Here is a 13,729-nt window from a genome sequence, read left to right as displayed (position 1 = left end):
TATTTAGAGAGACAGTATGTCTACCGGGTAAGGGCTCACTGAAGCCAGACTGCCTGGGTTTGAATCCTTGACCCCACCATTTACTGTGACCGAACCTCTCTGTGCTCCAGTATCCTCAGTCTTCACATCTGTAAGTGTTGCTGTGAGAATTAAATGAGCTAATGTGTATCAATTACTAAGAATAGTGCCTAGCTCATAGTAACTACTATGTCTGCCATCATTATTACTAAAGACTAAAATGGCTGTTTGTTAAAAATTTACCAGGTGTATCACACCACTACTGTTACTGATGTCAAAGATTAGCTGGTGATTACATAATCAGTACAGGATATGTAGAGTAGAACAGACTTTCTGAAAGTGTACAATTCATATAGGAGATGATTTTAGGTAATCTCAGATATGGCTTTAAATATTCAATCACAGAGCAAAAAAGTTATATACTTTTCAACTCTCTTTTAATGCACTTGATCACATCAAGATTATATCTGCTTAATGCTAGTCCTTACCACCTGCTACAATTGAACAACGTAGCTGTGCTTATATTAACTTCATTTTTTAACAGTACTTTTTATTTTTGGAAAGTGTCACAATTTTCCATTTATAGCGATGTAAAGTATCTTTTCTGAATATGTAGGTTTAAGGAGTTCAACAGTTTTTTGAGAGATGAAAAGAACAGAGTGGGAAATGACTAAGCAGAGCTGGGGTGCTTGACAAGCATTCTCGCTGGGAAGATATTGATGATAAGTGCGCATATCTTGTAAAGCCCCAATGGGCTCAGAACTCAGGAGGCACCAAGTAACAGGGAAGGGGAATGGGGTATATTGTACACGAATGAGTTCAGGGCTGAGAACAGGTCTGGATGGCGAGCTTAAGAGCTGGACCCACAGTCTTCAGAAGCCCTGAGACAACTCCTAATCCCTCTACAAAAAGACTTGATTTATTATCTGGAGAAACAGGCTAAGAAAATAAGACGGGCTCTAGACTCAGACAGTAGGCCCAGCAGAAGGCAAGTATTAAATGTTGGGGATTAATGGAAGTCTGTACTCTGGATGACAATAATGGGGAATAAATGCCCCAAAGACAAGAACTGGAGGATTGTTCTTTGCGCGTCCTCACTGAATTCAGAGAAAACACTTCAGATACTGACATTAGGGGGTCCTCCATGGAATATGCCAGCTGATTCACTCCATAGTAACCCTTACTAGTTGAGAGGTCCCGTTCATGCAGAGCTTCCAACCAGTTTCTTATTACCTTATTCTTAATACAGATGGATACCCAAGCCTCATTCTGATTTTTGTGAAGTCTCCAATATGTAAGAAAGCAAAAAACCCAGAGGAAACAGACAAGGCAGAGGACAGAAAAGAAAAAAAAACTCTGTAAGAGAAATAAATATAGTACATCCATGAAAGAAGAAAAGAACAGAGGATAAGAAAGAACTCTTAGAAATTAAACACAGCTGAAATTAAAAAAAAAAAAATTCAATAGAAAGTGGGAAAATAAAGTTAAGAAACAGTATCTGCAAGTAGAAGACAAAGAAATATGAAATGAAATTGAAAGATAAACAAATTTAAGGCAAGAAGTCTAAATCTTACCGAATAGGAATTTCAGGGGGGAAAAAAAACATCACTGAAGAAATGGAGGGGAGAAAATAATCAAAGAATGCAAGATTCCAGCACCAGAGGATGTGAGTCTTGAGATTAAAAGAGCCCCTCACTTCTCAACTCAATGCAAGAAGGAAAAAAAAAAAAAGACTCATACCAAGGCAGTGAAATTTCAAACCACAAGGAATAAAGAGATGATTCTAAATGTTTTACAGAGAACAACAGCCCATAGATATTGGAACAGGAAATAGAATCATACCAGCCTTCTCAAAAGTAATATTGCAAGCTTGAACACTGACAGACAATAGCTTCAAAATTCTGAGAACTCTGAGAGCTTTTCAACCTCAAATTTTATACCCACTGAACTGTATTATTAACCAAAAGTGAAGATAGAATAAAACTTTTAAGACACACAAGAGCTCAAGAAATATATATTCTCCATATCCTTTCTTAAGAGGCTCTTAGAGAAAATGCTCTAATAAAACAAAGAAATAAATTAAAACACGGGCTCTAGGATACTATATGGGACTGAACACTGCAAAGTTCCAAGATTCAATAGGCCTGGAGATCACCCTATACAGACAGAGCAGGATAATGTTAGGTTGGTTGGGTGGTGGTGGTGGTAGTGTTTAAAAGACAAACAGAGAATTAATAAAATATCTGACAAATGTGAGAATTTTAGAATAGAAGATTGATGAGATTATGACAGACCTGCAGGAAAAAATTTAGGCTAAGGACATTAAAAAAAGGAGAAAAACCGAGGCAATCATTAACGCCAGGAAAAATGAAAAACTGTAGAGAAAAGGAAAGGTAACTACATTATTTTACTTCACCCAGTAGTAAAAATATTTACAGGAGCATAACAATGTAAACTGACTACTGATTTTACTAAAAATTGTGAAAACTTATCAAGAGGGGTAGATGTGCGATAAAGCAAGTATAATAAAACAATTGTATAATCTAGGTGGTGGGTACACGGGTGTTCACGGTAAAATTCTTTCACCTTTCTATGTGTTTGAAAATTTTCATAACAATGTGTCAGGAATAAATTTTAAAATATTAGGAGGTAGGGAAGTTGGGATGAGTGTGATGGCATAAAAAAAGTTAAATTTCAACCCTAACCTACCAAAATAAGCTAATATCTAAAATTGACAAATCAAGAAATAGCAATACATAGATATTATTTCAAAATATGAAAGAAACAAAAGAACCGCGAGTGAGTGCTTCTGGGACAGGTGACTGTTTTGTTTTAAGGCTCTTAGGACTATTTGGTTTTTTAAAACCTATGTATGAATTACTTGAGTAAAAATAATTTTAAAGTGCAAGGTAAATAATATAGATGGCAAGGAATTGGCAAAAATTGTGAAGGTAGTATCTGAATGATAAAAGTTGGGGAAATACTGCAGCAGAGGAACTATCTTCCTTTGAACCAAATGGGTATTGCACTAAAAGGGGAAACATTTTTGAAGTCGCTTGTTATAGCTAGGATTATCCATATAATTTATCATCCAAACCAAGACTATTCTGAGAATAAAAGGGTATGCCATGAATAATTACATAGGGACAACAGGTGAACAGTTCCAAGAAAGGAAGGACTTAATAGTCACCCAAAGTATCACCCTTGACAGAAATCTCTGCAAACCAAGAAAGGGATGCATGAAAACTCAGAAATCAAGTCACCATCGTTCACCGAGTACCTACTACACGCCAAGCACTACACTTGGTAATAGGGATAAAAAATAAATATAAAAAAACAGATAACTAGAGTAGACTATAAAAGTTAAGTAACAATAAACAAATCCCAATCTGTCCAGACATTTACTTCCATCTAGCTCTCCTCTTTATTCAAGAGACCAAAGCATTATTTAAACCTGTCTCTAACTCATTCCAGAGATAAAGGAGTCATAAAAGAACTGAGATGGGTGAAGGCAACCCACTATCTTGCTCAAAGTAGTATGGAAATTGCCTATATTTTAAAGAACCTTCCTAAGTCACAGAAGGTAGCTGCCTAGTCTTGGAGAGCAACCCAAAGCAAGAAACTTGACCATGACAAAAAATCAGCAAAGAGCCAGAAAGCAGCATCAAGAGAAGCACTGACACTATAGCTTATTAGTTTCCTCCAAAGACACAAACTTTCTTTTTGGGGTTGGTTGACAGGTGGTGTAGAGCCATAGGAATGAATGCATTGGATGAGCATTCCTTTTGAAAATAGCTGCTCTTCTGACACTTTACAGAATTCCTTTGGGATAAAAGGCAGATGACTGAGGTCAAGGTTCACTCACAGCAGGATGTCCTAGTAGGTAGGTCTCAAATGAGTTATAGATGTGCCTAGACATCGTGTCCCTCAGCTCTCAAAGCAGCCGGGACCCTGGAATGGTGGGTAACCTCCCTCCCCGTACTCTGCGCAGTACTAATCATATTACTTGGTTAAAAATAATCACAATCGTGAAAAGGCTGGGAAGCCCTGAATAAGGACCCAGTAAGTATAAGAGGACAGAGGAGAAGCCCACAGCCCACTCTTATGACCTACCACTACCACCTGGGGTTTTCTACTACAGAAATAGACAGGTGCTGCAAACCCTTTCTGCATGTAGCAGTCCTAATTTAAAAAATAAGAGGCAGGACTGGACTAGACTCAAACATCCAAGAAGAGTTATAAAACAATAATAAGTTCTAGTCACTATGGAGGTCTCCTGTTTGATTTTTGACTGAGCTCGTCTTCTTATCTCTAAAATGACACTACTTGCTCAGGTATAAGGTTTAATGTTTTAGAAATTTCTACTCAAAACAGTTAAAAGTATGGATGCAACTATTTTTAGGACTAAGTTATGAAAATTATAATTAAGAAATAATCTTATTTGCAATAGCCTCACAATAGGTACCTAACCCAAACTCAACTTGCAGACAGGTGAGATGAGGAGCCACATTAGCTCCTACTCTGATCAACAAAAAAAAGGTTAGTAGCTTTTTAGTTGTCTACAACTTTGTAATTAAAGAGAGTTGGAGTGGGGCTGGCCTGGTGGCTTAGCGGTTGGGTGCGCGTGCTCCACTGCTGGCGGCCCGGGTTCGGATCCCGGGCGCGCACCGACGCACCGCTTGTCTAGCCATGCTGAGGCCGCATCCCACATCCAGCAACCAGAAGGATGTGCAACTATAACATACATCTATCTACGGGGGCTTTGGAGGAAAAAACGGAGGAGGATTGGCAATAGATGTTAGCTCAGAGTCAGTCTTCCTCAGCAAAAAGAGGAGGATTAGCATAGATGTTAGCTCAGGGCTGATCTTCCTCAGAAAAAAAAAAAAAGAGAGAGAGAGAGAGTTGGAGTGATCACAAGTAACCACACAGTTCTGAAAGGCTTATGCTTAAGGGAATCTGAAACTAAAAAGTGGGTGTGGAGCCCTAACTAATTTTTTTTTTTTTTTTTTTGGTGAGGAAGATTGGCCCTGGGCTAACATCCGCACCCATCTTCCTCTATTTATATGGGACGCCACCACAGCATGGCTTGATAAGCAGTGCGTAGGTCCGAGCCCGGGAGGCAAACCTGCGAACCCCTGGCCACTGAAGTGGAGCACATGAATCTAACCACTATACTACCCGGCCAGCCCCCCAAACTAATTTTTTAGTTAATTTTTGTCATAACAGAGGTTTCTTTGAAAATGGGAGCTGACAACACGAGGCTTAGGGTTTGTATAGTTAACATCAAGTTATTCTCTTATTTCAATGCCAGTTTTCTTATTTAAAAAGGCAAAAGTGTAAAAGAAAAACGTATAGCATGCACCTATATATTTCACTATCTTTCTGCCACAGCTAGGAGGATAAGCAACCAGAACTTACCCTAAAAAACTATGATCTTTGCTTAAGCAGATCGAGAATGTACTGTAACCGGGAAAGACTGTGCCTATAGAAAGAAATTCTACAGGTGGGTTCTGGGCAAAGTTATTAAAATTTACAATTATAAAAAAGCAGAAAGTTTATTCAAATAAAATTTTCATAATAATTAGGCACAAATTTTGCTGAGTACATTTTTATACTGACTAGGCTCATAACCTTATAACCCCAGTGTCTTATCAACATGTAACATCCCCCCTTCAAATGATGTCATTAAGTGAAATAGGAGGGCCAAGATGTATTTTAATGATTTTTGAGAAAGAAAAAATAGAGGCCAATGACAACTTAATGGATTTACAGACTGTCATTTGATATTAAGGTTGCCAATCTGTCTTTTGACCTCAAGCTTTTCCTAGTTTCACACTTTGCATTTATCAATCATGTAGGGGAACTTTGAGCTCTAAATTAATCTTAGGTCTCCTGAATGATCTAGAGAGGATTAAGAATAATCTGATAAACTCTGAGTCACTGAGACTAGAAACAACTTCCACATCAAAGGTGTATAATTTGGGGGTCTATGGTTGGAAGAGAGGGCTTTTGATTATTACCAGCACACAAGTATTTACTTATTTATTTTTTTGTGTGTGAGGAACATCAGCCCTGAGCTAACATCCATGCCAATCCTCCTCTTTTTGCTGAGGAAGACTGGCCCTGGGCTAAGTCCGTGCCCATCTTCCTCCACTTTATATGGGACGCCGCCACAGCATGGCCTGACAAGCGGTGCATCCGTGCCCGCCTGGGATCCGAACTCCAGCCGCCAGCAGCAGAGCACACACTTAACTGCTACACCACGGGGCCGGCCCAGTATTTACTACTCAGAAAATATCGGGGCTTTTAGAAAGTTTTTCTAACATGGATCATGTTCAAATTTAAAAATGTGATGGTGAGAGAAGCTGTAAAAACATTTGGTGGAAATTAACCAATAAAAAATTTTAAAAATAAAATTTATGTTCAGCATTTGTCTAGCATAGAGCCCTTATTTTTTCTTTTCATAAAATGCAACGGAGAATTCATTTTATTTTCAGTTATCTAATGCATTTATCCTCAAAAGATGAAACATGCACAGGAACCTTTAATATGAATGTCAGGGAAATGACCAATTTTAATTACCTTGTTTTTTAGTAGAGGATCAATTTGAAAGGCAATTTACAATGCTGAAATCAAAACTGATCATCTTTGTCAGGACATTTTTCAGGTTTTATAAAGTCACCATTAGTTTTATCTTCCCCGGATGACATAGTTCAGAAGCCAGACTTAAGCTAGACAGCTCGGGCTGCACCACAGGATGCAATCAAATGTTCAAATTGATAAATTACTATCACAAAAATAAATTTTAACTGTGGACCGTTTCTCAAGCAGAAAAACTGCTCAATCTTTAAGACTGGGAACTACAACAGCTCTCTTTCTGAGCACGTGCCCTGGATACTCGACCAAGGAGAAAAACTAATGAGCTTTTAGGCATCACATCGTTTTTCGTATTACTAATGCCCGCAGGTTTTCAGCGTTAGGTTTTTGTGTTACCCACGGGAGGGCCTAGAACATGAGGCGGTTCCGCGTGAGCAGTATTTCTTTTTTTAACTCCAGCAAAAGCCCCGCAAACGATAAACGCGAAGAGCCCTATTCACATCCTCCTAGCCCCTCCATCCGTCCTTTATGAAGAGGGTTGTAATTCTGGCGGGACCTGGGACGGAATACTGTGGTTTTGGAAGGACAGAGTGAGTGCGTGGGTGTGTGTGAACACTGCAGGAGGAGGCAGCAAGACGTGATCACGGAGTGGGAGGGAAGGATGATCCCTCTTCTAGGGCGGGAAGCGACTACGAGAAGTGGCTGTTATGCATGACGGGGGCCAGCGCCAAGGGAAGATGGTGGTGGCCGCAGGGCAGGGTGATTTCGGGGGATTCCCTCTTACGGGGTAGCGCGCGGGGCCGCCTGTGGTGAATGATCCTGGAGCAACGAAAGGGGCGCAACACGGAACCCGGGAATTCCCGACGGAAAGGGAAAAAAGGGCGCCGAGAAAGAGGGGTTATTATGGGATGGCAGAGGGGGGCTCCCTAGGGAAAATTACGGGATCTGTCTCACCCGCCAATTGCTGTACAGTCTCTTCACTCTCCGGTAATAAGCGTCTTTGTCCAGAGTCACAGCCATAGCCACAGACGTCGCTCCTCCTCGGGTTCCGAGAATCACGCGAGGTCCCGGCTCCGCCACCCGCTCTCGGCCCCGGAATCCCGCACTCTCCCAGTGACCCGGAAGTATCGACTTCAAAGATGCCCTTTCCGCTTCCGGGTCCCGAAAGCGATTGAGAATTTTTTTTTTTCCTTCAATGCTCTCTCCGGAGGTTAGGGGGAGGAAAGGAAGAAAACGCGTGGGGAAATCAACAAAATGTGCAACGCAAAAAGAGTCTAGATTTTCGCGGGGTTTTCTTGTCAACTTAGCAACAGCGGCATGCGAATCGACGTCATCACGTGACGCCCTGCCTCCGCCCTTAATCTCTGCCCCGCGGCGGTTTACAGGAGCTCCGACCTTTGGCGAGGCGGCGGCGGCGGCAGCTGGGCGATGCGAAGGAGGCGGGAGGCAGGACGCGCTGGCCCCGCCTCACACGGGCTGCCGCGCGCGGGTGTGATGGCCCCACCCATCGGCAAAGGAAGGGGAAGCGGAAAGAGCGGGATCTGGCGTGGGCTGGGAGTGGGAAGACTACAGCGTAACTTGGTACGCTCCCCTCTTAGAAATGGTGGGGAAGCAAAAGCCTCTGCTGCTCCGGGGCTAGAAGGATTCCTGGTGCCAGGACGCTGGCTCAGGGGCTCCGCGCGGACACAGAGAACTCATACCAGGGAGAGGGAGCCCACCCTCCCGATAAACTACGACCCAAGCTATGGGGGAAGGACTTAGCCTTAGAAAGGGAAATAAAATGCCCAGGCTTCATCTGAGCGCTGGGATGGTGGGGGAAGGGTGCTGGGAAACAAACGATTCGAGGAGCTTCACACAATGTAGTTCCCCGGGCCCAAGTCGTGACAGTGTCCTTCCAGTCAGCCAGTCCCCTTGCCGCGGTTCATGAAGTGACACCATTCCTACGGCTTCTCGAGAGCACCGCTATTTCAGTTAATTGGAAACAAAACGTAGGTGGTCCTTGACGAAATTGTTCCGTCTCTTCTAAGAACTTGGAGTATGAATCTGGAACAACCTTTATCCTACTATCTAGCTTAAATTATTTCCTTGCCTTTAGCAAGCTGGACAGCCTACATTCATGTATATTATATCCTTTAATGGAGTACAAATGATTTGTTTCCCCTATATCCAAGGTAACTTTGCATGAACAATAATGAACTGCAGGAAAGTGGTGTTGAAATTACCCATCATGAACATCAACTCTTAATATTTATATTGGGTTTGAGCAAATATAGAACAAGGGAAGAGTGGAAAAGGATTAACTTAAATTTATTAATGCCAAGGGGAAGGAAGGTAACAGTTCCTGACCCTCCAGCTGTATCCACAGTTCGGCCAGGAACAGGCTCTGCCAGAGGCTAGGGCCAGCGCTACATAGTCTGTGGTTAATGGAGGTGTCTAGGGAGGGGTGAGCGCATCAGCTGCTCTAGTCTCCTTTCCTTCCCCAGAAATGAGGAAGTGGTCATGTATTATTTTAGGAGATCCCCTGCCCACCCAATCCTCTCAAATTTGGAAGTAATCAGGTATAAGTTTTCTTTTTCCTTTTCACCTCCTGGAGTCCTGGGTTTCCCCACATCTCCCCTGCCCCTCCCACTTTTCCATAGTCCAAGGGCCAGAGTAAATGAAAATACAGCAGCCACCCAAGCAATGGGGACCATGTTGGGGCTTCAGTCATCAGCATCTTCACTGGAGTCTGAGTTGGCTGGCATCATAGGATCATCAATGAGTGAGAAGTCCCTTTCTGAGCTATCATAGCCCTGAGATAAATCATCATCATCTTCATCCTCATCGTCCTCGTCCTCCTCAGGTTGCAGTGGTGGCAACCTCAAGGCCGTACCAGAGGTGGTAGTGGCTGGTGAAGAAGGGTAGCCAGTGGCTCTCAGGCCTGGATGGTGATGATGGTGATGGTGGGGGTGGGGGTGGTGGTGGTGGTGATGAAGCATGGTGCTGGAGTCTACATGAGGGGATGATGCTGCACCACCCATCACAAACGGCACAAAAGACAAAGATGCAGAAGTGGCACTGCTGTGACCCACAGATGACACGGACTGCAGGCCACTACTGCTGTGTTGGAAGGTATGCAGAGATAGGGACCCAGTGCCTCCACCCTGCATCAGGGCCATCATCTTAGAAAGGTCTGGTTGCATCCTACGGGCCCGCTTCTTGCTGCTGTCTGGTGCAATAGGCCCTGGCAAAACCCGGTTGAAGACAGTTTCAGCATGGTGACCCTGAAAGGAAGGAATAAAAAACAGTAAAAAGAAAGAAAGGGAAAAAATGAAACAGAAGTCAATAGAGTCCTAGCTTGCAAATGCTTTTTCACTGAATCTGTTTTCAGGGGGGCAAAACAAGTATAGTCAGATGAGGCTTGATGGTGATGAGGACGACGAAATGCTGGACATGGTTGGTTGAAGCATTATGATGCTGAGGCTAAGATCAAGGATTTGATACTGATAACTCAGGTGAACCAGAGTTTTGCTTTTTTCCTTGACTACACTGTACCTTTACTCCAGCCAACCATTTCACAAATGCTTACCTTTGTTAATAAGGGGCTGAGTAAGACAGTGAATAAATCAGTACTCGCACAGTATACTTGACTGACGGCAAGTTGTTCACATGACCTTACCACATGAAGTGCAGCACAACTATATTGACATTTACAGTACTATCATTATTATCACATCAGAGTGGGATAAACTCAAGACAGGTCAGATTAAAACTTCTGGATGTCTAGAACACCAAAAAGATTGTGGGCAGATCCCCATCAAATTTAATAAGTTTTTTTTCACGTTGATAAAAAACTTATATATCTGCTGAATTTTAAATTGCTTCTTCTAGATATTCTGACTGTAAATTTTGGTTAAGTTCACTGAAGCTGGAACTTATTACTTTTAGTGCCTCTGCTTTGCTAGACCTAAGAATAATACTGGGTAAACTAGCATTAAACTCAGACAATTGGTATCTGTATGTCTGGACTCTATTTCTCAATCTAAGCCTAACACCTGACATGGGAATATACCTTTCTGACTTGGGAAAAATAAACATCTCTATACTCTATTTGTATAGACTTTTAAAATATAACTGTAATAGAACCTAAACTCCTGCAGGTCTCAGTAATAATGCAGTGCTAGATACACCATCAATTCTGCATTAAGAATTCTGTACCAGGCGCATTATGATTTTCTGTGATTTCCTATGATCTCTTTCTTAGAGTTATCAACTAACTATAAAGAAGTAGAAAAGTACTTGAGGTAAAAATAGGTAATACTAGAGGAAAAGCCTTTTTTACAGGCCTCTCTAATAATGTTAAATTCAGGACAAAGAAGGTACCAGCCTTCTAGCCAACAGCCTCCCCTATCAGCCATTCTGCTTATTACACTCTTGCTTCCATGGAGGCTAAGAAGGAAAATTAAAACATTCTTCTGTGGTAACAATATTTATATGAAACCACTTTCACCAGTATAAAAATAATAAGCCTCATAAATTCACCTCACAAATAAACATATATTATGTGCAAAATAATGTTCTCTTCAGAATACAAAAGTGCTAATCCATTTTAAATGACTGCTTACCAAACCAAACCATGATTTATATATGATTAAAAAACACAACTATTGCCCAAAGTAAGGCAAACATAGCCAAGAGAAACTTTTGCAGTTATATTTTGGTGGAAAGGATTATGGGTACTTAATCCACCAAATGGTCTGTCACCATAATAAAAGCATAAGTACATTTGAAAATAATGGAATAACCTAATGACCAAAATTGTTATTATAACTATAAAACATGGTTTCCTGTCCTTTTTCCATTACTAGTATATTCACAGTGATTCTCAACCTCTTCTATGTTGGGAAACACCATGACTGTTTTCCTTAGTAGGCCCCCAAATCACTTCTAAAATATGTAGAATCATAACTTTTAAGAGATTATCTGCTCCAAAACCTCACTTTTCAGGATCTGCAAACTGAAAAGGTTAAAGATTTGCCAAAAATCCCTTAGTCAGTAGAAGAGCAGGATAAGGCCTTGAATGTTCTAACACATCGTACTAATTCTTATATTTTAATATGCTTTAAGTGCTAAAGTTAGTTTTTAGAATTTTATGCTTTTCTAGAGATGACAATGCCACAGGACTGTAAAAATACCAATAAAAATACTCTGGTTTCCTTATTGGTGAAGTTTTCTCAAACATACATTGGAAAAAAGATAAATAACATTAACTAATATCTCAAGTCACATCTAGTGTGTGAACTGACTAGTAATGCCTCAGTCTCACTCACCTTCTTTCCATTCCTAGAGTTAGCTGTCTGTACTGGTTCCATTCCCAAACAGTTTAATTCTGCTTTATTATTTTTTTTACATCTCTGCCACTTCTGTTTTCTGCGATCCTCCATATACTGCAATAGAAAAGTATTGGTTATCCTAGAGAAATAAAAAGCTGTGGAGTAATAATTAAGGTACTAGTGTCTAGTTTGACAATAAATACTTATTACGTGGATAAATAAAGGATTAGTCCTAGTGGAAAACTGCCATTAACTGGCTATCTCCAAAAAAAATTAGGTGGTTATACAATAGTTTAATAATAAGTATTTGCCTAGCATTTAGTTTAACAAGTACTTTCACATTATTTTATTTTGATCCTTACAACTCTGAGGTAGGAAGACTAGGTATTATTACTCTTATTTTGCAGATGCAGAAACAAGGATACAATATGGCATGCTTCCTCCCTCTCATACAGCTTAAATACCAAGAGAATGACTGTAAAACTTGCTGGATGGAACTGCCACTCACCGCTAGAAATCGGGGATCGACAGCGAACTCTGGGTGACCCTGTAACCACATCTCCAGTTCAGCCCGGCGAGGGGCATCCTCACCCACCAGCAAAGTACCATCCACCTTATTGATGACAGGGATCCGGGCCTCCAGGTCCACATCAAGGTGATTAGGCTCTTCCATGCACTCCACCTCCAGCTGCAAACCCAGAATCCACCCCCATGAGCACATACTCTTCTTTGGGGCAGGAAGGGAGGGGGAGCAGAGCCAATGGTAGCCATAAAATAACTCTGATATCTTCTAGTCCCTCAATCCCAACTGCCTTCATCAATTACTAGGAATAAAAAGATCTAATCATCACGTTGAAGACTTTCTCTACCACTCACCTCGACTACCTTCTTTCTGTTCGCCTTCTTCTTATGAAACAGAGGATGTCCATCTCCCATTACTCCATTAGCCATCAACTTGTGCTTCTGGAATGTTAACTTCAATCCTTCCTCCTAGGAAGACAACCCACCCACCCAAGACGTCATATGGCACATGTTTTTAAAGTAAAGATTAAGTTTTGAGGGACTTGGGGTAAGTCTGGCTTAATGGTAAGTCTGCCTTAATGATGGTGAAAAGGAAGGCCATCTGACTAAAGGGTAGAAATTAGAAATACAACAAAACTTATATACTTTTTCCTTAGAAAGATTTCATTTCTTGACCTAATGCCCCTCAGGTAGATTTAAGAGAAGGAGAATTTATCTCAATAACACCCATTGCAGGGTAAAACCCCCACCTGGTGTCTCAGTATTAGCATGGCAACTCATCACAGGGGCAAAATCCTGATATTTCTGTCACACGCTAATGTAAAAAATTTTTCTTGTTGAGTACTTAATGACCAGCTAATAGGGTTCAACAGGGAAGAGGATCAGGAAAAATAAAATTTTCCATCTATAAAGTAAATAACACTTGATTTAATTTCAGTAGGAATGACTCCTTTTTAACTTAGTAAGGCCCATAATACTTAGGTGTCATTTTAACAGCTTTCCCACAATTTGAGTTCAATTTTTAAAAACGAGGTTTCTAGGATCTAGAAACAAGCCACCCAAAAGATGCCTTGTGTCAATTAAATTTCTTTCAAAAATACGGTTTCTTTTAATCTAGTCCTCAGGAGATACAAGTCAAGATCCCTTCCTTTACTACAATGACTTTTCCTAAATGGATCTTTGTGAACTCTAATTTTTTTTCCTCCTCTCATTTTTAAAGTTAGCTAACCAAATGAGTTTAGTATCCTCTTAGTGAAACTAGTTAGCAAGAGCTACAGCCT

The 13,729-nt window shown here is 41.0% G+C and overlaps 2 protein-coding genes and 1 non-coding gene across 10 annotated transcripts in view; all 3 read right to left on the bottom strand.

The window, feature by feature from the left end:
* SUPT16H (SPT16 homolog, facilitates chromatin remodeling subunit) overlaps positions 1–7,836 on the bottom strand; it is a 38,290-nt gene extending 30,454 nt beyond the window's left edge. The window contains exon 1 of the mRNA XM_058541021.1: positions 7,570–7,836. Within this exon, the coding sequence (XP_058397004.1) occupies positions 7,570–7,635 (66 nt within the window). The 5' untranslated portion in view covers positions 7,636–7,836. The remainder of the gene's footprint in view (positions 1–7,569) is intronic.
* A 1,069-nt stretch (positions 7,837–8,905) lies between these two features.
* CHD8 (chromodomain helicase DNA binding protein 8) overlaps positions 8,906–13,729 on the bottom strand; it is a 57,529-nt gene continuing 52,705 nt past the window's right edge. For 7 of the 8 annotated variants that reach the window (XM_058541012.1, XM_058541015.1, XM_058541018.1 and 4 more), the window contains exons 35-38: positions 12,804–12,917; positions 12,436–12,615; positions 11,925–12,041; positions 8,906–9,878 (exon numbers count right to left, since the gene is read on the bottom strand). In XM_058541012.1, coding sequence (XP_058396995.1) covers positions 9,318–9,878; positions 11,925–12,041; positions 12,436–12,615; positions 12,804–12,917 — 972 coding nt within the window. In that variant the 3' untranslated portion in view covers positions 8,906–9,317. The remainder of the gene's footprint in view (positions 9,879–11,924; positions 12,042–12,435; positions 12,616–12,803; positions 12,918–13,729) is intronic. The other variant, XM_058541017.1, reaches the window with a different exon arrangement.
* LOC131406667 (small nucleolar RNA U6-53/MBII-28) lies at positions 13,130–13,237 on the bottom strand. Its single transcript, XR_009220293.1, has one exon. It is a non-coding gene; the product is annotated as a small nucleolar RNA U6-53/MBII-28 (small nucleolar RNA).

This window comes from Diceros bicornis, chromosome 5, assembly GCF_020826845.1.
Source record: "Diceros bicornis minor isolate mBicDic1 chromosome 5, mDicBic1.mat.cur, whole genome shotgun sequence".
In the NCBI taxonomy this organism is placed as follows: Eukaryota; Metazoa; Chordata; class Mammalia; order Perissodactyla; family Rhinocerotidae; genus Diceros; species Diceros bicornis.
This window is presented reverse-complemented; position numbering and strand designations above follow the sequence as displayed.